The 23389-nt window shown below is 31.7% G+C and overlaps 2 protein-coding genes across 7 annotated transcripts in view; one reads left to right on the top strand and one right to left on the bottom strand.

Annotated features, from left to right (window-relative positions):
• Window positions 1-566: 566 nt before the first annotated feature.
• LOC130448752 (uncharacterized) overlaps window positions 567-23389 on the bottom strand; it is a 31569-nt gene continuing 8746 nt past the window's right edge. The window contains exons 1-4 of one of the 4 annotated variants that reach the window (XR_008910372.1): window positions 21222-21712; window positions 1733-1856; window positions 1367-1584; window positions 567-733 (exon numbers count right to left, since the gene is read on the bottom strand). Coding sequence is in view for 2 of the 4 variants with exons in the window: in XM_056786255.1 (XP_056642233.1) it covers window positions 587-733; window positions 1367-1528 (309 nt within the window). In the remaining 2 variants the exon portion in view is untranslated. Of the gene's footprint in view, window positions 734-1366; window positions 2201-21221; window positions 21720-23389 lie in introns of those variants that run through there. The other 3 variants (XR_008910373.1, XM_056786255.1, XM_056786254.1) reach the window with 3 other exon arrangements.
• Window positions 4889-23379, top strand: LOC130448751 (acetylcholinesterase-like). 3 transcript variants are annotated; one of them, XM_056786253.1, is made up of 8 exons: window positions 4889-5137; window positions 12792-12901; window positions 14198-14272; window positions 14333-14636; window positions 15672-16899; window positions 18680-18808; window positions 19036-19212; window positions 22778-23379. In XM_056786253.1, the coding sequence occupies exons 4-8, from the start codon at window positions 14352-14354 to the stop codon at window positions 22912-22914; spliced, it is 1956 nt and encodes a 651-aa protein (XP_056642231.1). In that variant the 5' UTR covers window positions 4889-5137; window positions 12792-12901; window positions 14198-14272; window positions 14333-14351; the 3' UTR covers window positions 22915-23379. The 3 variants fall into 3 exon arrangements, with proteins under 3 accessions (XP_056642231.1, XP_056642230.1, XP_056642229.1); XM_056786252.1 differs by lacking the exon at window positions 22778-23379 and having other exon boundaries at window positions 19036-21138; XM_056786251.1 differs by lacking the exons at window positions 4889-5137; window positions 12792-12901; window positions 22778-23379 and adding an exon at window positions 13796-13957 and having other exon boundaries at window positions 19036-21138.

Genomic DNA, 23389 nt, shown 5'->3' with positions numbered 1-23389 from the left:
CACTTAGAGCCCTCACTACCCACTACACGCTTAGAGCCCTCACTACCCCTCACACGCTTAGAGCCCTCACTACCCCCCACACGCTTAGAGCCCTCACTACCCCCCACACGCTTAGAGCCCTCACTACCCCCCACACGCTTAGAGCCCTCACTACCCCCCACACGCTTAGAGCCCTCACTACCCCTCACACGCTTAGAGCCCTCACTACCCCCCATACGCAATTTATCCACGGAATCCCACACACGTAAAGTACCCTCAGAACCCCCTACGAGCAAAAAGCCCTCACTACCCCCCAAACGCTTAGAGCCCTCACTATATATTATTATAAAGAATTTACAACAATAATGTTTTAATTGTTTGTAATTTATAAAAAAAATTACATACTTACTGTTTTCCTAGTGTAACTCTGATATACTACTGTTCTCGACTAAACTGCACTAAACAAAGACGGATTCGGTACGTAAGGATCTTTATTAGGATCACCGGGATGGAATATTTGGATCGTTAAACGAATAGATTCAATAATTTAGTTTCATTGTATGTATAGGATAAGAAAAAAAAACACATTTTTAAGAAATGTTAATGTTTAATTCGATTCGGATGATTCTGTTTCTTTATCATCTACTAAATATGGATCAGAATCAGTAACCTCACTTTTTATCGATTGGAGCACTGAAGCTTTCGATTCTTTCCAATCGATATCACTTGTTTCTTTGACTGTTTCTAGCGTTGTCTGAAAATAATAGGAAAATCAGTTGTCGAATTCCACTTTCAGACTAGAATATAATCGATTGAATTTCATTTAATTATTTAACGAAATAAAACTATCCGAATTAGTAGATCCATAACGAGGGCTCTAAACTTCCATAAAAGCATCACGTACACGCAACAACTAAGCCTCCGAGTGATCCAACGTCCCAAATAGTTTCACCAACTTCAATCCAACATGCTTTCCTCACGACCCTGTATAATTAAAGAACGCATCTTTTTGTCCGTCTTACCTTGTGTCAACCGGATACAACCCTGTATAATATAATTATCATATATGTAAACAAGACCAACTCTGTGCATCATATAGCACTTTTTTCAATCCAATCTTACGACCTAAACAAAACATGCTAACCTCACGACCCTGTATAACAAATGATTGAAAAAAATAATTCTTATCATGGTCATAGACCAAAAAGAACACAAGATAGAGATCGTATATGACATTGGTGTGACATATGACAGGTAACTCTGATGACAATTAATAATCAAGATGGTGAATTTGTAAACAAAACTAATTATGTTCGACCTATTTATTATACATAATTTTATGCATTAAATCTAGAGAAAAAGTTTCGGCATGGAAATTTTCACTTACCCCTTGTTTCAATTTTTTACTTTGACGTAATAATTCTAATTTCGCCCTTTTGCCACAAAGTAGTTTGGTTAACGAAGATGTCGATTTTTGGGATACCATCGTTAAATGTTCCAGGGCTCCTTCGTGTCTTAAATCGGGAAATAAAAGTAATAACGGCGTCATTGGGCTCAACGATTCCAAATCTATTAATTTTATTACACATTCTTCTTCCACAGAACCTGGTGAACATTTTTGTTTTTCGAAAAGTCTTTCAAACCATTGTAATCAAAGATTATATAAAAATTCAGAAAATCATCGTTGAAAACACTAATAATTTTTACCACTGACGCTTAGTTCTTATTAATATGAAGAAAAAACTTTACACACCTTGTAAATGTTCTATATTATTATTTTGCTGCTCTCTAAAAGTTATTCCTTTCCATTTTGAATCTTGTGCTGCGAGTGGAATGTAATAATCATCATCGATATCTTTATCTGTTTCAAGGGAGCTCTATAAAAGAGTCACGTAAACACATATTTATGTAAAAACACTTAAAATAAATTAAGAAATAGTTAAAAACAGTTCAAAAGGTTATACCATAAACAAAATGATATGTCATTTCTTCTTCTCTTTTATCGTAAATTATATGGTCTTTTATTGTCCAGCACTAGTAGGTCTCCCTACTGGGTAGACAATACACATTACACGTTATTTTACCGTGGTTATAGCAGAAGACACAAAATAAAAACAAATTGAGATACATTAGATTCATTAAGAACATCAATCTTCTATTTTCGTTCTATGCCAACGCTCTAGTATCGGATTATTATTTAAATCAAATTGAAACGTCTACTTACTTTCCTTACTTTAATTTTCTTCTTTAATTGTGACATAAGTAAATTTATTTAACTCTTGTTTTACGAATTATATCCATGATTAATGTATTTCAATTTTATAATTTTCTTAACTCCAACGATTCCTCATTTGATAATTTAGTAAATAATTATGACAACGAATTGACGTAACTGTCAAGATTTATAAAATGATTATTAAATTTTTTTGAGGTATTTTACATACAATAAGTTCAATTGAATCGCCTTGTTTTTATTTTATTAAAATAATATGAAATATAATTTCAACTCACCTTGGGTGACTTTCGGCTGAAGATTCTCTACTTAATACAGCGTTGCCAAGATTATTAGTGAATATTCCTATTTTTACACAGACGAATTTCAACATTTGGTAGGATGTTTTTAACAATTTCTTCTCAATATTTTCATTATTATTATCAACAAAATTAAAAAATTTGCAAGAAATTAATATGTAGAAAACTTCACGCATAGCGCACGTGATCAGGGTTAATAAACGCCGAAGCCGAGCATGTAACAGGACCGTACTTCGCACTTAAGAAATATTTTGCAATTTCATACAGCAGATTAATAATATAAATTATGAATGTAAACGTGAGATTTGAAACATCATTTTCTTGCAATTTATTTTTATAAATATTCATAAGTACAATTACAAAAAATTTCACTACGATTCTTCGAAAATACAAAAAAAATCGCACGGTGCCAAATCGGGCGAGTACAGCGGGTGATCGAGTACTGGAGTGTTGCCGTTCTCGTTCTCGCAGTGTTGCCAAAACTGACAAATAGTAAGACCAAAATTGCCTCGATTTTTGATTTGCTCTCTAGGACCTCACTAAAGCGCTTACACCATTCAAAAACACGCGCACGAGATAGAGAATTGTCCCCATAGATTTCTTACAACAATTTACAGCACTCAGTCGGAGTTTTTTTCAATGTAATGACAAATTTGAGATTGATACGTTGCTGGCCCCTCCCACGAGTCACTAATTTGGACCGATAACGATGCCGCCACGCGTTTCGCCGTGATGTTCACGTGCTGATCACGCACTGATCATCGTTTCGTTTTACTATTTTTCTTATATAGATAAATAGACTTCAGGTATCATATTTTTTTATATAACACGTTAATATTTAAAAATACATTTTTAAAAATTAGTAAAATTGTTGAGATTTTTTTATTTAGGTGATTGCGTTGTGCGTTGAAAGTATCTTAAGCATCAAATTTGATAAAAACGAACTATTTTATAAAATAAGAGATATAAACTGAGAATAATATTTTTTCAAAGTACTGCCCTGGACTATTAACATATTTCTTCAATATGAAACGATGTTTTTAGTTTAAGTCTGAAATATACACAATTTTACAAAATTGAAGTATATCTTCTTAAACATTAAAATAGTTGGCAACGTTGTATAAAATGTCTCATTTCGAGATCGTGTGATTTAATTTCTAGTTTACGCTTGTAATCATTAATAATTTTATTTTATAGTGATCTATATCTTTTCTGATAATAAACTTTTTCGTTAAATTTATGCATACGTTATATTCGAAACGATCATTACTACGATTCTCGAGTGTATTCGGTCCTATATTTTTATCTTTGGATGATATGTTGTGGCTGTGGGCCTCTACCGCAAGCGACCGTGACCAGGAACAACGAACGGCAGCTACACACGTTCGAGTTTCAATACATCTGCGAGTATGAGAGAGATACAAACACCCCCCAAAAAAAGCGAGACGGATAGGGCGCATCGTACGCAAAAGCGACTATTACAATCAAATCCCCGATCTTGCGTCCTATGTAGTACAATGGAAATTGTGTTCGTATTACAGGTAACGTTTCATTAGACTAGGAGTATCTCTAAAAATTATTTTTTCGTTGAAATTTGTTTGCAGTTTATAAAAAAAAAAATGAGTACTTTATTCATAATAAAACGGATTACGTTATAAAAAAGAAGAAGTTATATTGTTATATTGTACTATATTGTTATGAAGCTTGGCAACGCTGTAACTTCTACTAATAATTTTTCATAACTTGAAGTAGTACTTGCAAGAAATTTAAATATAATTAATTACGATTTGTCGAATCAAAAGATTATTAACTTAAATTAGTTTATATTCATCATTATTTGTATTATTCATTTATAAAAATGTATTTTATAACCTATCAATTATACAAAGTATTAAATTTCTTCAACTTTTTATTTCTTATACGTTTTTATATGTTTATCTTGGTAAATAGTATTGATTTTAGGTCTCTTTTTATATAAAATTAGTTATATTTTGAAAAATAGCGAAATAAATCGAAACGAAATATACTTTTCAACCTAAAATAATTATTAAATACACTTGTGACTGTAACCGTGTTGCCAAGTTTACTAACATAATTTCCTTGATTAAGTATTATAAAATATTTGATTTTATTGTTATAAAATATATTAATATCGTTCATAAATTAATAAACTGAAATAAAATAGTACATTTCGTATTAACTTAAACATAAAAATTAATATATCTTCGAATCATTTTATAAACCAAAGATTTTTACAAGATGGCTGACGTTCCATATCTATTCACTTTATAATGTAATATTTAATAATTGATTTATTAAAATTCAAATTAAAACAAACAAAAATTAGAGTAGCTCTAATATTTAATTTTCCACCTAATAACCGATTTTTATAATCCGACTGTACTATAAGAACGTCAAATCGCCGATGCCGTGCCCGATGACTACCGATTACGACGAAGACGCCGGGAACGTCAGTGCAGTGCCAGTATCTGTGGTGCAACAGTGTAGAGGCTATCCTATTGACTGCTCTTTTTAACCAAATCTTTTGCTACTATGTTAAAATAAACTTGATTGTGTCTTCTCGACGCGTTTTTTGATAAATTCGTTGTGCTAGTGGTGGTTAATGGTAAGTTGTTCGTAATTATAACGTAGGTTTCAATTTCGAGATGAATTTTTAGTCTATATAAAGATGAAGCTATATCTCTTCTAACGATTAAGACAAGGAAAAATCTTTTCGGTATTATATTCGGGTATTTTAACATACAATTTGGAAATTTTAATCGAAAAAAAATTAATTAATTAATCACGAAAGTCTTTTCACCTTGTATTCGCTTCCGATGTATTTAATTTGAGGTTAGTGTTAAATTAAACGAAGGAATATACGTAGTTACGAGGGTTGTTTGAAAAGTTTACAAATTTTTCTAATTTTTATACTCAAAATCTAACTTTTAATAACTAATAATGAAATATTAACCGATTCGAAGGTTTTACAGTTTTTTTTTAACAAAAAAGGAAATTTATTTTGTTTCCTTTCGTATTTTAACATTAAATTAAATATTTTGAGAGCTGCTTTCATTTAAATAAAGAAAATTACATATTCATGTGAAAAACCTATACGCTATAAGCGTTTAGAAGTTTTTACCAGGTTCGTTCAATAAATAAACACATATTGACCTTCAAGTTACTTCTTTAATAAATTCTGACATAAACTAGTGTTTCAACTATTTTTATAAAGATTAAAAATGATTTAAAATAACGTTAAATTAGTTCAAGAATTGTGTCATTTGAATTTTCAAGGTCAAATTACTTGAAAAAAAAGTCGACCTTGAACTGAAATATGAACTTGTACCAATAATACCCACTTTGCAGAGATAATAAATTAATTTTTTCTTTAGTTTTTTTTTAAATTGATCAACAAAGTTTTCCAGGAAAATTTCACTCAAAAAAATTCGTTTTTGACGAAAATACCTAAAAACTCATTTTTTCAACATAATTAATAACTTCATTCCCATACAATTTCCCCTATTTTCCGTGAAATTTTCATTCCAATCTATTTTCTTTTACTAATTTCTAATATAAACATTTCTATCTCACCCCGTATAAGCTTTGACATACTGCAGTTATAATTTTATAATTATCTTTGTACCTGCACTATGAACACAATTAGAGTAGACTGAACAGGAAAAAAAAACGTATCTCAATGAATGTTTGCTACGTTCCAGTTATTTGCTCGAGTGGAAATCGCCGCGTTCGTTTAGTCGTTCTAACGAATGATTTAATTATAGTGTTAATTCTTCGCTTTTGTAGCCATCGAAATGATCGATACAATTTGTTCTTAATCAAATCACTTGTAATGACATTTATAAATTTATTAACCGGTTCATAGAAATACATTTATAGTTTTGTATAATATATGTAGTGTGATTGACATTTGACAGAAATATTATAAATCTTGAAGCTGTATGAAATAATGCCTAATTAGTAAAAGGGATCGTAATTTTCAAAGTAGTTAATTAAAGATGGAAACTTTTATATAAATTTTTTTATTGATAACCAAAAGAAACAGCTTATTGTTGTGATGCATTTATATTTAAAAATGGTCTGTTGTTATGTACAAATAACTGTTTCCATCTCTATACATGCACGTGGACATGAATATTATTTAAGAGAAATACTATTTTACATAATTTTATCATTCAAACTTTATTTTTACTTTATAATTTAAAACGAAATAACGTATTTTTTATATGATAAATAGAAACGTGTTTTTCAATGAGATGAATCGGCAAAATATAAAAATCCGCCATCATAGAGACAAATCATATCACAGCTCAGGAAACGTTAAACTGTATCATTACCGCGGCGTTGCCAGACTTACTAATCATTCAGTAGATTATATATTATATAATCTTACGATGTTTCAACTTTGATTTTTTACTTATTTCGTGTTATTTAAAAATTGTTAATGCCTACATCAAATTATTCAAGTATGATATATTTTTATGAAAATTTCTTCATGATGTAACGTTTTTTATTTACACTATTTTAGTGGAAACATGTAAGGCGCGAATTCGGCGAATTTAAAAATTCGGACAGGGCCGGCCTAAGGACTCATTTCGAAATGTAAAGTATTTGAAAAGTAAATTGCTCCGTGTCGTTTCTGGTCACCTTGTATTTTGATTTGAATTTTCAATAATTGTTATCGATTGTGAAATATCGAATTTACATTTACTGGGGTATAGAGTGGAAAGGTATTTTTAATAATTCATGGATATATCCAGACGTCCCTTCCACTATTTACGTTTTAATCAACCGGCCCGATCGTATTAGCAAAATCATAGCCAATAATTAATTCATTGATTTTTATATGGAGGTTGTGACCTAATTTTGATCTCGCCACTCGAATGTACAGGAAAATTATGAAAAAAATCGTCGGATTATATTAAAAAAAAAAATGTGTAGTGACGCACCGGATTATTTAAAAGTGTAGTACAAGTATTGAAACCGAAAAAAATATTTCGTGCTTCGCGTCGGCGGAAAGAAAAATGGAGAGAAACAAAATCGAATTAAATCCAATCGTCCAAACGAAACAAAACTCGCGAGATGCGCAAACTATAAAAGGAACCCAGTCGGCGTTATAAGACGTACGTGTTCCGATGTTGCCAAACTTCAAATATAATCTTTATATATGATACAACTCTTTTTATCATTTACGTATATGGATAAATGTTTAGAATTTAATAAACTAATCAGTAGAATGATGAATTTTCGTGTGAATAATTAAAAATAAAAAAAAAAACATTTTTCTTTTATTTGATCTGAACCATTTTTTTGAAATTAGTAGTCACTGAGGGATAGATGTGGATTATACGGTGGATGAGAAAGCGATTCCTTCAATTTAATTCAAAAGATAAATAATATACAGTGAGTTTCACTTAAAATAAGAAAAATTATATTTGTCACTGCCAAATGTATAACCCTGTATGATTCGAAAATACAAATTGACTTATCGAAGCTTTTTTTATAACAATTAGTCATTTATTTATGAACGAATTAACTCAATTTTGATGTCCCGTACTGTATAGTTAATTTGTATATATAAATTTCCCGAATAATCGAAAAAATAAATAATTTACAGTGAGTTTCACTCAAAATAAAAAAAATTATATTTGTCACTGCCAAATGTATAACCCTGTATGATTCGAAAATACAAATTGACTTATCGAAGCTTTTTTTATAACATGTAGTCATTTATTTATGAAGGAATTAACTCAATTTCGATGTCCCGTACTGTATAGTTAATTTGAATATAGAAATTTCCCGAATAATCGAAAAAATAAATAATATACAGTGAGTTTCATTTGAAATAACAAAAATTATATTTGTCACTGCCAAATGTATAACCCTGTATGATTCGAAAATACAAATTGACTTATCGAAGCTTTTTTTATAACTTGTAGTCATTTATTTATGAAGGAATTAACTCAATTTCGATGTCCCGTACTGTATAGTTAATTTGAATATAGAAATTTCCCGAATAATCGAAAAAATAAATAATATACAGTGGGTTTCATTTGAAATAACAAAAATTATATTTGTCACTGCCAAATGTATAACCCTGTATGATTCGAAAATACAAATTGACTTATCGAAGCTTTTTTTATAACTTGTAGTCATTTATTTATGAAGGAATTAACTCAATTTCGATGTCCCGTACTGTATAGTTAATTTGAATATAGAAATTTCCCGAATAATCAAAAAAATAAATAATATACAGTGGGTTTCATTTGAAATAACAAAAATTATATTTGTCACTGCCAAATGTATAACCCTGTATGATTCGAAAATACAAATTGACTTATCGAAGCTTTTTTTATAACTTGTAGTCATTTATTTATGAAGGAATTAACTCAATTTCGATGTCCCGTACTGTATAGTTAATTTGAATATAGAAATTTCCCGAATAATCGAAAAAATAAATAATATACAGTGGGTTTCATTTGAAATAACAAAAATTATATTTGTCACTGCCAAATGTATAACCCTGTATGATTCGAAAATACAAATTGACTTATCGAAGCTTTTTTTATAACTTGTAGTCATTTATTTATGAAGGAATTAACTCAATTTCGATGTCCCGTACTGTATAGTTAATTTGAATATAGAAATTTCCCGAATAATCGAAAAAATAAATAATATACAGTGGGTTTCATTTGAAATAACAAAAATTATATTTGTCACTGCCAAATGTATAACCCTGTATGATTCGAAAATACAAATTGACTTATCGAAGCTTTTTTTATAACTTGTAGTCATTTATTTATGAAGGAATTAACTCAATTTCGATGTCCCGTACTGTATAGTTAATTTGAATATAGAAATTTCCCGAATAATCAAAAAAATAAATAATATACAGTGGGTTTCATTTGAAATAACAAAAATTATATTTGTCACTGCCAAATGTATAACCCTGTATGATTCGAAAATACAAATTGACTTATCGAAGCTTTTTTTATAACTTGTAGTCATTTATTTATGAAGGAATTAACTCAATTTCGATGTCCCGTACTGTATAGTTAATTTGAATATAGAAATTTCCCGAATAATCAAAAAAATAAATAATATACAGTGAGTTTCATTTGAAATAACAAAAATTATATTTGTCACTGCCAAATGTATAACCCTGTATGATTCGAAAATACAAATTGACTTATCGAAGCTTTTTTTATAACTTGTAGTCATTTATTTATGAAGGAATTAACTCAATTTCGATGTCCCGTACTGTATAGTTAATTTGAATATAGAAATTTCCCGAATAATCGAAAAAATAAATAATATACAGTGAGTTGCACTCAAAATAAAAAAAATTATATTTGTCACTGCCAAATGTATAACCCTGTATGATTCGAAAATACAAATTGACTTATCGAAGCTTTTTTTATAACTTGTAGTCATTTATTTATGAAGGAATTAACTCAATTTCGATGTCCCGTACTGTATAGTTAATTTGAATATAGAAATTTCCCGAATAATCGAAAAAATAAATAATATACAGTGAGTTGCACTCAAAATAAAAAAAATTATATTTGTCACTGCCAAATGTATAACCCTGTATAATTTGAAAACACAATATGACGTGTCGTACCACTTTTTGCGAACAAGCCCTCATTTATTTATTCGGTGTTCCATACTGTATAATATATTTGCATATATACATTTTATGTGTTACGATAAACACGTTTTAAATAAAATTTGAGGTTACCTTGTTTTTAATAGTATTTTATTGATCACAATGTATTGTAACGATTATTTTTAATAACATCGTAAAATAAATTTTTGAATTTACGTCTTGACACGAATCACTCTTCTAGAAGTTCAAAGAAATTGCTTTTACGACCGTTATTGTGTTTCATTTTAATTTCGTGGCTCTGACGTGGCATATTAGCTGATAATATAATATTGAGTAAAACTCAATTTTAGGTATAATTGAGTAACGTCTACCAATACTTTTGATGAACATTCATACTATTTTACGAGTTTTTGTCGAATTTGATTGAAAATACTTGATTATTTCTCATTTTTATAAATTAGGCTTTAACTACAAAATCTTACATATCACCACTAAATTATGCAACCATTTAAACAACGACATGTTTAAAATATTGCCTACTTTCGTATTTTCTAAACAAATACATATCATTATGAGTGTTTTATTGATGTGTTTAGATAATAATTTTATTATATTCCATGTATTATTAACAATAAAACACTGCAACATTCTATTATTGATCATTTATTTGATTGAATTAAAGCAATAAGCAAGTTTGACGTCCCACGTAACCTACATAATTTATTTACGTCAAAAAGGATATACTGTATATAATAGTTAGGCAATACACACTACAACAGTGTATAATACGTAATATACATTTTGGAAATGATGAAATTATTTTATAATTCATGTCATATATATTTGTTTTTGAATTATTGTAATGTGTTTTTCTACATTACACTCATGATGAAATAAATATTTTGAGTGATTGAATTTTTTTTTAATAAAGTTTGAATTTGATATTCAAAACTTTTATCTATGTACGTATTGAATCGAAGACGATCGTGCAGACATAGACAAACAGTTGAACTTCGTTTCCATCGATGCCACAATATTCAAAAAACTTTTAACTGCATTAGTGAAAATATCAAAGGTCAGTGGGTCACCGGGTTGCATAAATATCTGGCAACTGACAACGATCTGCATTAAGTAGAATTGAACGAAGGGTTGATGTGCTTTATTGCGTCATAAACGAATACAGGTAGAGACTGAAATATATGCAAAAATATGTAAACTGAATAGGGGAAACGGATAAGTTCGTTGATTTGGAGAATAGATATACGAGGTTAAATGAAAAAATACGATGAATTAGTTTATTAAAAAGAGAAGGAAAGAATGGTAACGTAAAATTCGAAGTACGTATCCTAACGTTGTATCCATATCTGATATACAGAATGTAATAAAGAAAATTGAAGTTAGTGAAAAAAAGGTAACGCAAAATTTAAAGTGCGTATTCCAATGTTGCGGCCATAACTGAAAGCATTTCTTACGGTATTGCTTTTTGCGACTAGATATATGGGGTGTAATAAAATAGGAAGATTTATTAATTACAAAGCAAAAAAAGGTAACGCAAAATTTAGAATACGCGTCCCAATGTTAAATCTATCACTAAAAGCCTTTCTGGAAGACGTCCTTGGGTTTGGTTGTCTGCGACTAGATATACGGGGTGTAATAGAAAAATAGGAAGGTTTATTTAATTGAAAAGTAAAAAAAGGTAACGCAAAATTTAGAGTACGCGTCCCAATGTTGAATCTATAATTAAAAACCTTTCTGGAAGACGTCCTTGGGTTTGGTTTTCTGCGACTAGATATACGGGGTGTAATAGAAAAATAGGAAGATTTCTTTAATTAAAAAGCAAAAAAAGGTAACGCAAAATTTAGAATACGCGTCCCAATGTTGAATCTATAATTAAAAACCTTTCTGGAAGACGTCCTTGGGTTTGGTTTTCTGCGACTAGATATACGGAGTGTAATAGAAAAATAGGAAGATTTCTTTAATTGAAAAGTAAAAAAAGGTAACGCAAAATTTAGAGTACGCGTCCCAATGTTGAATCTATAATTAAAAACCTTTCTGGAAGACGTCCTTGGGTTTGGTTTTCTGCGACTAGATATACGGGGTGTAATAGAAAAATAGGAAGATTTCTTTAATTAAAAAGCAAAAAAAGGTAACGCAAAATTTAGAATACGCGTCCCAATGTTGAATCTATAATTAAAAACCTTTCTGGAAGACGTCTTTTGGTATGGCTTTCTGCCAAACATTGCAGTAGTGCTAATAGATATACGAGGTGCAATAAAAAAATTGAGGAGTTATTTAAATAAATGAAAAAAGGTAACGTAAAAATTAAGAGTAGGTATCCGAATGATGCATTCATAACTGAAAGCATTTCTTTCTTTATCTTTTTCTGCGACTTGATTTACTTTACGGAGTGTAATAAAAAATTTGATTAGTTATTTAATTAGAAAGGTAACGCAAAATTTAGAGTACGTCTTCCAATGTTGAATCCATAACTGAAAGCATTTCTTTCTTCGACTTGATAAACGGGGTGCAATAAAAAAAATACGAAGATTCATTTAATTAGAAAGTAAAAAAAGGTAACGCAAAATTTATAGTCACAAACTTCGACGCCCCTCGTATATGTAGACCATTAATTTGAATTTTTTCAATTCAGGTCTTATGCAGTTTCTACTTAACGTGAAAAAATTCCACCTGAAATCTTTTGCAGAGAATCCGTTGTTCCAGAATGCTCTAAAACGAAATGTGGTAACCCATATCATTACGGTAAGTTTATGGTATTATCCAGATAATATATATAGCCTTACATCAACATAAAATACGCAGTTCAATATGAAAAAATTCCGATAAAATCGACTTCCTATAATCATTATAGCGGTTATCTTTTTTTTTCTGCCTAAGCAGACAATATGACAACATCGCGGTTTTAGTCCACCATACTTCATTGCGTCAAGGTCGGGCTGTAGCCGGGCAACGAGTGGCACGGAGTGCGACTGTTCAGTCATGTTGATTGGACGTAAACACGCTAACTCGTAAAATAGTTTAATTGTGCTATCCCCAAAGATAACGTTATAAATTGGAGATTCCCTAGATACTCGACGTTAATAGGGATTTGGTCAACGCGTTATCTAATAAAAAAAAAGAAGCGGAATCTACGAATGTAAACAATAGTAATGTTTCGCGGTCTCCCGTTCGGTTTCACTTTACAGCGTTGCCTATCTAAAACAACTATAAATCTTTGCCGTTATATATTATACAATAATAATAACGAATTGAACCATAATTAAACGTTAAAAATAATAGAATATAAATATTTTAAATAGAAGTTAAGATCCGTCCAAATATTTTAAAACCAATTAGATCAAGACGCCACTAAATACTGAAAATACTAACGAATATATTAGAAACTGGACTAAAAATTATATTTGGCAATTTCGCTTTCATACATCGAATGTCAATGTCAAAATCTTATATGACAGCTAGGAGTCGTCTACCTTCAAACGTTATATAATAAAAAATAAATTATTTGATTTGATATTCAAATTAATACCAAATACGTTAATTTATTTTTATGATACAAAAATAAATTGAATCAATGATAAACTTTTAACCTTTAGAAAAACAACTAAATACACTCAGACTATTGTTTATAATTACGTCTAGTTTGATGGTTACTTTGTCTTATATAATATGTTTTCGACTATTCTCGTAAACATTTTATAATACTTCAATATCATTTGACCCTTTTGTGATAAAATATATACAATAATTAGTATATATACATATGTTAAAAATTAATTATCGTGTTATAAAAACCTGATGGTGAGTTTTAATACGTTCAATAACCATAAATCTTTTCAGTTTGCGGGAAGCTTTCACGTTTCCCTCCAAACTTGAGCTGCGTTCGTTGTTAGAACGATTGCGGCGTTGTCACGTATTTAAATTTATCATAATATAAAAATAAATATTTCGTTATCTCGTAATCCGATATTGTTTATTAGGTTTTTTTTTCTAAATTCTTAATATTTCTCTAATTCGAAAAATTATTTATCCTCCTTCCAGTGTTCAAGATTAAACACAACTGTGGAAGAAGAAATGCCGCCATCGAATTTACATTGCTGACAGTTATTTAGTTTCGTAAGTGCACGTATAATTAAATCATAACAATGAAATCAATTATTACGAATCGATTCTCAGGTTAAAATAATAAACGATAATGCTTCCTTGGACAATTTGTATATTGACAAGTCTTCTTGTCCCGTCATGTCAACCGACGCCTCATCGAGGTCGACATCATCCCTCGGAACCACACGCCGAAGCTTTTCATATATCACGTGACACATTCGATCCGCACCGAGACTCCGAAGAGTTTAGAAGGGACGGTACCGACGAAAAAAGGGATTTTACTAGAAGGGATTCAACGGAAGACGATCCTTTAGTGATAGAAACTAAAAAAGGAAAAATTAGAGGAATGACAGTTACTTCGGCTACTGGTAAAAAGGTAAGGCGGAATATTTACCGTTTTATAATCGAAAATGTTTTTGTCTATGATTCATTCTATTTATTCTATCTGGACGCAGGTGTTAGTTCGAACATTGCGGTGTTGCCGTTTTGATTTCTTTCTCGGGAAATTTTACTACTACGTAAAAACTGATTATTATGGAATCGAAATATTGGTATTTGTAGGCAGAGCCGTACTGCGCCACGTGTGATCAATGTGGTTTTTCATTTTTATACAGGTCGTTACGAAAAATCGAATACGAAACCTCCTAATTGAATGAAAATTTATTTTAACGAACTATAATTACGATTTAGAATTTGAAAATTTTTTTTTCGATCGGTAAAATTGTCTTGGGCTATACGAGGGTGGTTCCAAAAGTAACGCATCCTACAAAGGAAACAAATATTTTGGAAAAATCGTATATTACGTTACAAGGGATGGAAGTTAAATCGAGATCGAGATTCGGCTTTCGGTTCGTGTAGTGTACACGATTTTTTCTACATACCTCGGTCGAAGGTACGTACTTTCGACGTATGAAGTAAAATCTATTTATTTTTCAACGTAAACTCATTTTAGCCCCATAAACTTTCCTCTCCCTATCTTTTTTATACTAAAAATCGTCACGATTCTCAAAATAGCCGAAATTACCTCTTCATTGTTGGCGAATATTCGACCACCGAGCCATTTATCAAAATCTGCGAATAGAAAATAATCCAAGGGGTCCAAATCTGGCGAATAGGGCGCATTAAGTATCAATTCAAACTTTAATTCATCAATTTTGACAATTGCCATAACGGATGTCCGCTCACGTTAGTCGTAAAAAGCGATCGGATATATTTGAAGATCTCCCGATAGCCTGCGGATTGGTTAGGTTAGGTTAGGATCGGAACGCGGCGCGTCGTCAACAGAGCCCGTATTTAATAATTAAATTGACGATTTGGTAGCCGCGAATTCGGAAATTTTCGACGAAATTCTTTTTTTCGCATACGTTGCCATATTTATACCGGCGGCGTGAGATTACTTATTTTTTTGCAGGTGGACGCTTGGTTGGGAATACCGTACGCTCAAAAACCGTTAGGGAATTTGAGATTCCGCCATCCGCGACCTATAGAAAAATGGGAAGGCGTTCTAAATACGACCGAACAACCGAATTCCTGCGTACAAATAATCGATACGGTGTTCGGCAATTTCGCCGGTGCCACGATGTGGAACCCCAACACGCCAATAAGCGAGGACTGTCTATATATAAACGTGGTGGTACCTAAGCCGAGACCGACGAACGCGGCCGTAATGGTATGGGTATTCGGCGGCGGTTTTTATTCCGGTACCAACACTTTGGACGTGTACGACCACAACATTTTGGTGTCCGAAGAGAACGTGATATTATGTTCGATGCAATACCGCTTGGCCTCGTTGGGTTTCTTGTATTTCGGCACGTCGGACGTGCCCGGCAACGCCGGTATGTTCGATCAAATGATGGCCCTGCAATGGATCAAGGACAACATCGCGACTTTCGGCGGCAATCCCAACAACATAACCTTATTCGGCGAATCCGCCGGAGCGGTGTCGGTGTCGTTGCATCTCCTTTCGCCGCTCTCGAGGAATTTATTTTCGCAGGCCATAATGCAAAGCGGCAGCCCCACGGCGCCCTGGGCGATAATATCGAGGGAGGAGAGCGTCTTGAGGGGGATCAGATTGGCGGAGGCGGTCGGTTGTCCCCACGATCGCGACGATTTGAATTCCGTAATCGATTGCCTGAAGAAGAAGGACCCCGTCGAGCTGGTGAACAACGAATGGGGTACGTTGGGGATATGCGAATTCCCTTTCGTTCCAGTTATAGACGGGGCGTTTTTGGACGAACACCCCGTCCGCGCGTTGGCCAACAAGAATTTCAAGAAAACGAATATCCTGTTGGGTTCCAACACCGAGGAAGGCAATTACTTCATCATATATTATTTGACCGAATTGTTCAGGAACGAGGAGAACGTTTACGTTAATAGACAGGAATTTTTGCGTGCCGTTACCGAACTAAATCCTTACGTGAACGCCGTCGCGAGACAGGCGATCATATTCGAATACACCGATTGGTTGAACCCCGAAGATTCAGTCAGCAACCGAAACGCTTTGGACAAAATGGTCGGCGATTACCAGTTTACGTGTAACGTTAACGAATTGGCGCATAGATACGCGGAAACTGGTAATAATGTGTATATGTACTATTACAAGCATAGGAGTGTCGCTAATCCTTGGCCCTCGTGGACAGGTCAGTATGCTAAATCAGTTTTTTCGATATAACTCGTAAACTATAAGTTTTTTCGAAAAATATCTTCTATACGATATTAAAGTAGACTCGAATATCTACAATTTGATACTATATTCAACTCTGTAAGTTCGATAGTTACCGAGATACAGTGTTGTAAAAATTTTAAAATGAACATTTTTTGTACGTCCCCTGTATTACAGAAATTGCTGATTTACGTAAAAAATAATGGTAAAGTAACACTTGGGTCGTGAAAATTCATTAATTTATTTTTTTTAACCGATCTGGCCATCGTGGACAGATGAGTATTAAAAAAAGATATTTTCAGTTTTTTCAATATAACTCGTAAACTATACGTTTTTTCAAAAAATATCTTCTATACGATATTAAAGTAGACTCGAATATCTACAATTTGATACTATATTCAACTCTGTAAGTTCGATAGTTACCGAGATACAGTGTTGTAAAAATTTTAAAATGAAAATTTTTTGTACGTCCCCTGTATCATAGAAATTGTTGATTTACGTGAAAAATAATGGTAAAGTACCGCTTGGGACGTGAAAGTTCATTAATTTGTTTTTTTTTTAACCGATCTGGCCATCGTGGACAGATGAGTATTAAAAAAAGATATTTTCAGTTTTTTCAATATAACTCGTAAACTATACGTTTTTTCGAAAAATATCTTCTATACGATATTAAAGTAGACTCGAATATCTACAATTTGATACTAGATCCAACTCTGTAAGTTCGATAGTTACCGAGATACAGTGTTGTAAAAATTTTAAAATGAAAATTTTTTGTACGTCCCCTGTATTACAGAAATTGCTGATTTACGTAAAAAATAATGGTAAAGTAACACTTGGGTCGTGAAAATTCATTTAATTAATTTTTTTAACCCTTCTGGCCATCGTGGACAGGTCAGTATTCGAAATAGATATTTTTAGTTTTTTCAATATAACTCGTAAACTATAAGTTTTTTCGAAAAATATCTTCTATACGATATTAAAGTAGACTTGATTATCTACAATTTGATACTAGATCCAACTCTGTAAGTGCGATAGCTATTGAGATACAGTGTTGTAAAAATTTTAAAATGAAAATTTTTTGTTTGTCCCCTGTATTACAGAAATTGCTAATTTTGTTGAAAAATAATGGTAAAGTACACCTTCGGTCGTGAAAATTCATTAATTTGTTGTTTTTAACCGATCTGGTCGTCATGGACAGGTCAGTATTAAAAATAGATATTTTCAGTTTTTTCAATATAACTCGGAAACTATACGTTTTTTCGAAAAATATCTTCTATACTATATTAAAGTAGACTCGAATATCTACAATTTGATACTATATCCAACTCTGTAAGTTCGATAGTTACCGAGATACAGTGTTGTACAAATTTTAAAATGAATATATTTTGTACGTCTCCTGTATCACAGAAAATGCTAATTTATATGAAAAATAATGTAGATACCTCTACATTCGATAACGTTTATACAAATCATGTTTTCTGAGTGTATTTTATTATTCTCCTTGGCGTGCTTGCCTCACATGTAAATAAAAGCATTCCAGCGTTGCCAGAAATTAAAATATTTCCTTTCACATAAAGAAATTTTATATTATTCAAAGTTTCCTATCCGAAGATGAATAAATTCATGTAACTATCGAAATCTGGCAACGCCGTTCTTATTTCAATCCGCGCTTTCTCTAAATCGAACGCTACGTTGCCGCTTCCACCATTTAATATTCACACATTTACAATATTGTGATAAATATTTTTTATGAATAGGTGTTATGCACGCCGATGAAATAAACTACGTTTTTGGAGAACCCCTGAATCCAACTAGAAGTTATACTGCTCAAGAAGTAGATCTCAGTAAAAGAATTATGCGTTATTGGGCTAATTTTGCAAAAACAGGTACCAAATTACTTCTTCTAACTTTTATTTTTGACATTCTATTCGACTCTATATCCAAATCACGTCAATACAACGTTGCCGGGTTGTATACTGCTACGAACTCTTCCCCGACACGAAGCCGGTTCTGTCCGGTCACAACGGAATTCCAAAATTCGGACAGGACCGGCTTCGTGTCGTGGACGAGTTTAAAACGTCGATAGGCTCATTATACTCGTTAATTCTTATAGGTAATCCTAGTTTGAGTCCGAACGGTGCGTGGACGCCGACTTTTTGGCCTCTACACACGACTTACGGTAGAGAATATTTGACTTTAGACGTGAATTCGACTGCGACCGGTAGGGGGCCCAGGCTAAAGCAGTGTGCCTTTTGGAAAAAATACCTTCCTCAGCTGCAGCAGATGACGGGTAAGTTTATAAACGAAACGAAACGGATTTCTGCGCAGTACGATTTCTACACGGGTTTTTATACGCATAATCAAACTGATAATATTAATAATAACACCATAACTAAAAATTCCGTCGATGAAAATTACGTCGTTATAACTGAAAATGTAATTTCAAGTCGCAATAACACGGAGAAAACGAATTTGTTAAAATCCGATGACGTAAATCCGAATAATTCATCGTTAAATAATAATTCGTACGTTGTTGCCAAATAGGGTATCAAAGAAATCCCAATTCCCAATTGTGAATTAAAATTTTTATTATCCCGAAACGTTGAAGGTTTTTTTTTTTGTCGAAGTTCGATGATTTTAATACCGAATTACACTTTTCTCAGTGTATTTCACTGTCTATATATTTGGTCGGTTCTTTTTTTAAAGCAGTGTTGCCAGTTCAATCAGATTTCCTTTAATACGAATATCTCGGAACAAAACTGAAAATTAAAGGTTTTTTTTATTGATTTTAGAAGAAAATCGTGTAATAATATCGTTTTTATTCAAATACAGGTACGATTTCCCCTTAAAATCTACAAAAAAAATATAATTCCCATTTTTGTTCAGAGATATTCACATTTAAGGAAATCCGATTGAACTGGCAACGTTGCAAAGATGCGGTAAGAACGATTTACTTCCGGAGATACCGGAAGCGGCCATTATGTCAGGGAGACAAACAGATATCGAACCGTGAATAAATTTGTTCAATAGAACGCATCACTATCTATCTGTGTGTGAAAAGTCGTGATTGACGCATGCGCAATAGAGTTTCTGTGAAAAAACTATACAAAAACCCAACCTAACCTTACAAAAATTACTAAATTTTCATTTTATCCATTGATTTTTCGGGAAAATAATGCATACGCATACTTTTTTCACGGAAACTCTTCTGCGCATGCGTCAATCATCATGATTTTTCATACACAGATAGGTCCTGATGAGTTCTATCGAACAAAGTCATCCATGGTTCGATATCTGTTGGCCTTCCTGAGATAATGGTCACTTCCGGTATCTCCGGAAGTAAATGTTTCCGCATAAAATAAATCTTAATACAAACAATTTTGTCGAATTTGAAGGATTTCACGGCGAAATTATATATTTTGTAAATTTTCGCAAAAAATATTATTTTTTTCAAATTATATACTTGCACTCCACTGTTTTAAAATGAATTTTCTATTAAAAAAGATTTTTCACAGCCAGTTGTAGTTGCAAGAAATTCTTCGTATAAGTCCGGCAACACTGGTAAATTATATCAAATTTATAATAGACAAACAAAACATTCGATATATGATTTGTATCATGTGACTAGTGATGTACACGAAACAAAACGAACTCGATTGAATCGGAATCAGAGCCACGAACAAAGCTATTCGTTCGACAGCAAACTGCATGTACAGTGTGTTTCTGAATTCGTGCGACAAAATTCAGTACGTGATTTCTCGTATGAAATGAAAATGAGTTTTTCCTATAACAAAATTTCCTTAGCCCACCCCCTTCCCGAAATATCATCCTTAAAAAATTAGGTTAGATTTCCTCAAAAATTTTGAATATCCCTTTGTTCACGTATTGCGGCAAAGTAGTCACTTCTGATCTATTTATTATTATCCATTATTTATCCAAACACCCTGTATATCAATTTTATCAACTTTTCTTTTATAATTTTATATATTTTTTAATCATGTATTGAAATTTTTTATTGTTTGTTTTTGTTTGAAACATGAAAGGGGATTTCGACCCCATTTTGTTTATTTACCAATTTCGAAATCTTCAAACTAGTGAGTCAAAAAACCCTGTCATGTGAATTTGATGTTTATTTTTTATATTTTAACATTTATTCTATTTTTTTGTTTTTTTTGTCTCCCTCGTATATTGTTTCAATAAAATTCATAATTTACAATTTGTTTTATTTTTGATCCAACTTTAATTGCAATTAGGTATGAATACCTAAAGTTTGTTCCTAAAGTAAGTAAATGCCAATACCTGTATACTGGTACGTTTTTATTCTTATAATACGCATGTGCTGGTTCAACGCCGACTTTATTTTAGGCAATGATTCATTTAATTTCACTTTACACCACAACACTTATATTTCACACAAAACAATAAGTTTTAATTAGAAGTTTATTTATAATTGTGCCGGACTAACTTAACTCGAAAATGGCGGCGAACATCGGAATGAATTGCTCTATACCACGATTGTTGATGGACTGTCTATGGCCGCCTAATATGGCTGGTTTTATACCCTACACCTTCCACTTCACGCTTTACGCGCGTAAAGCGCTGATTGGCTGGTGACCGACCGCGTTAAGAATTTGCCTACCTTTCTATGCTATAGAAAGGGAAACACTTTGTACATGGTGACAGATTCACTTCAATGTCATCAAAATATTAATAACTATATCCAAAAAAAGGCAATATCAAAAGTAAAGTTTATCAAAATATTTTTATTTAAAACAAGATTTTAACCTCTAAAAATCAAATTGACTTTAAACTAAATAATCAAAAGAAATTAATTAAAATGTTGAAATGTCAATTAACGCAGTGGCTACTATTCCTTTGCCGTTTGCCTTCTATCAATGAAATATATTTTTCAATAATATTACAATAGTTATTTCCATTAAATAGTTTCACATTACTTATTTCAGAATTCAATTGATTTTGATAAAAAAATTGTAATTTTGTATCTGTTGCTCTAATCTTAAACAGATTTAGTCACCTTCACACAGATTTTTAGACATAACATGAATGTAAAGGAATTATGACAAACTGAACTAACCTGTTATGACATAAAATTCTTCTTTTTTCTACAACACAGAAATATGTGTCGTTAGCTCATACAATTACATTGACTACATTGTATTGGCCGAGAAAGTGGCTAGATATCTTAAAGGACTAAGTTCAAAACGGTTTAGGCAAGATTCTTTATTCTCTTTGCTGTTTTTGGTGCTTTTTTGATATTTTAACAAGTTTTAATAATTTTGGAAGAATCTGTAAGTGATATTTACCGTTTTCAAGAGAGCGAATTGAGAATTTTCTTTAGACGACACATTTATTAAGTATGAATAAAATCAATAAAATAATTTGAGGTTAGGTAATTTTGAAATTGGACGATTTCAGCTTATTACAAAGTGTAAATGGACTAATTTTACTACAATTTGACAATAATTTGATATATCCACTTGAAATTTGTTAATTTGGTGAAATATTGATCAAAATCTTGTATATTTATTTAAAAAACAACACAAACAATTATCTACACTAACTTGTATCATGTTACACTAATTAAGTATCATAAAGTGTGAATAAAATGGGAGCATTATACCATTAACAATCATTATAAGGAATCAAAGCATACTTTAAGTGTACAGAACTTAAAATCAAAAGGAAATATCCATTTGAACTTAATTCGGAGACAATCTGTATAAAACTTAACATGTAGTGGAATAAATATCATATATTGAATTAGATATTTTATTGGACACGTGGATATGACACTGTGGTGGTAGATGGGCATAATGAATATTTTATCGTTTCAGCCGAACTCCAAAATACACAATCCAGCAAGGATTGTACAAACTTAGGAATCTCTATAGCCAGTTCGCGGTACCTGATAGTATCCTTCTTCCTGCTAGTTATAATTGAATTGAGATGGGAAACCTTGCAACAGTCTTAAAGCTTCGAATCACCGACAAAAATTACGAACTAAACGGCATAGAATTTCGCTTTTTCGCTAAATATATAGAATCAATAAAACGGTAGAAAACCGATAAATAACATGGAGGACAAGGTTTATAGTTAGGTTGAGGTTTCTACCTCGTCACGAAATGTCGATAAGAAAAATATTTTTGTAGCAGGCCAAGATTGGAATTAGAAGAATCGAAATATTAGATTATTGAAAAATAAAAACAATACTTTCACTTTTTAGTGACTTGTATGATTGTGCACAAAGTAAACAATCGTAATACTTTATATGTAAAACACTTAGAATAAAAATAAATGCTTACGAATACTTTTTATAATAAAGTTTGGTACTTTCGACTCCAATAAATAATATAAACTTTGGATTGATTCGGGGGTATTCAAAATAAATGTTCATGCTCGTCGTCGGTGTATATCACACTATTAATTAACGAATTATATAATTTATC

This window comes from Diorhabda sublineata, chromosome 9, assembly GCF_026230105.1.
Source record: "Diorhabda sublineata isolate icDioSubl1.1 chromosome 9, icDioSubl1.1, whole genome shotgun sequence".
In the NCBI taxonomy this organism is placed as follows: domain Eukaryota; kingdom Metazoa; phylum Arthropoda; class Insecta; order Coleoptera; family Chrysomelidae; genus Diorhabda; species Diorhabda sublineata.
Note: the sequence above shows the minus strand (reverse complement) of the source record. Positions and strands in the feature narration are given on the sequence as shown.

Coding starts and splice junctions, on each gene's coding strand:
- LOC130448751 (XM_056786252.1), top strand. CDS start 14,352: ATGCTTCCTTGGACAATTTGTATATTGACAAGTCTTCTTGTCCCGTCA. Junction 14,637..15,671: donor CTTCGGCTACTGGTAAAAAG/GTAAGGCGGAAT, acceptor ATTTTTTTGCAG/GTGGACGCTTGGTTGGGAAT. Junction 18,809..19,035: donor GGCTAATTTTGCAAAAACAG/GTACCAAATTAC, acceptor TAATTCTTATAG/GTAATCCTAGTTTGAGTCCG.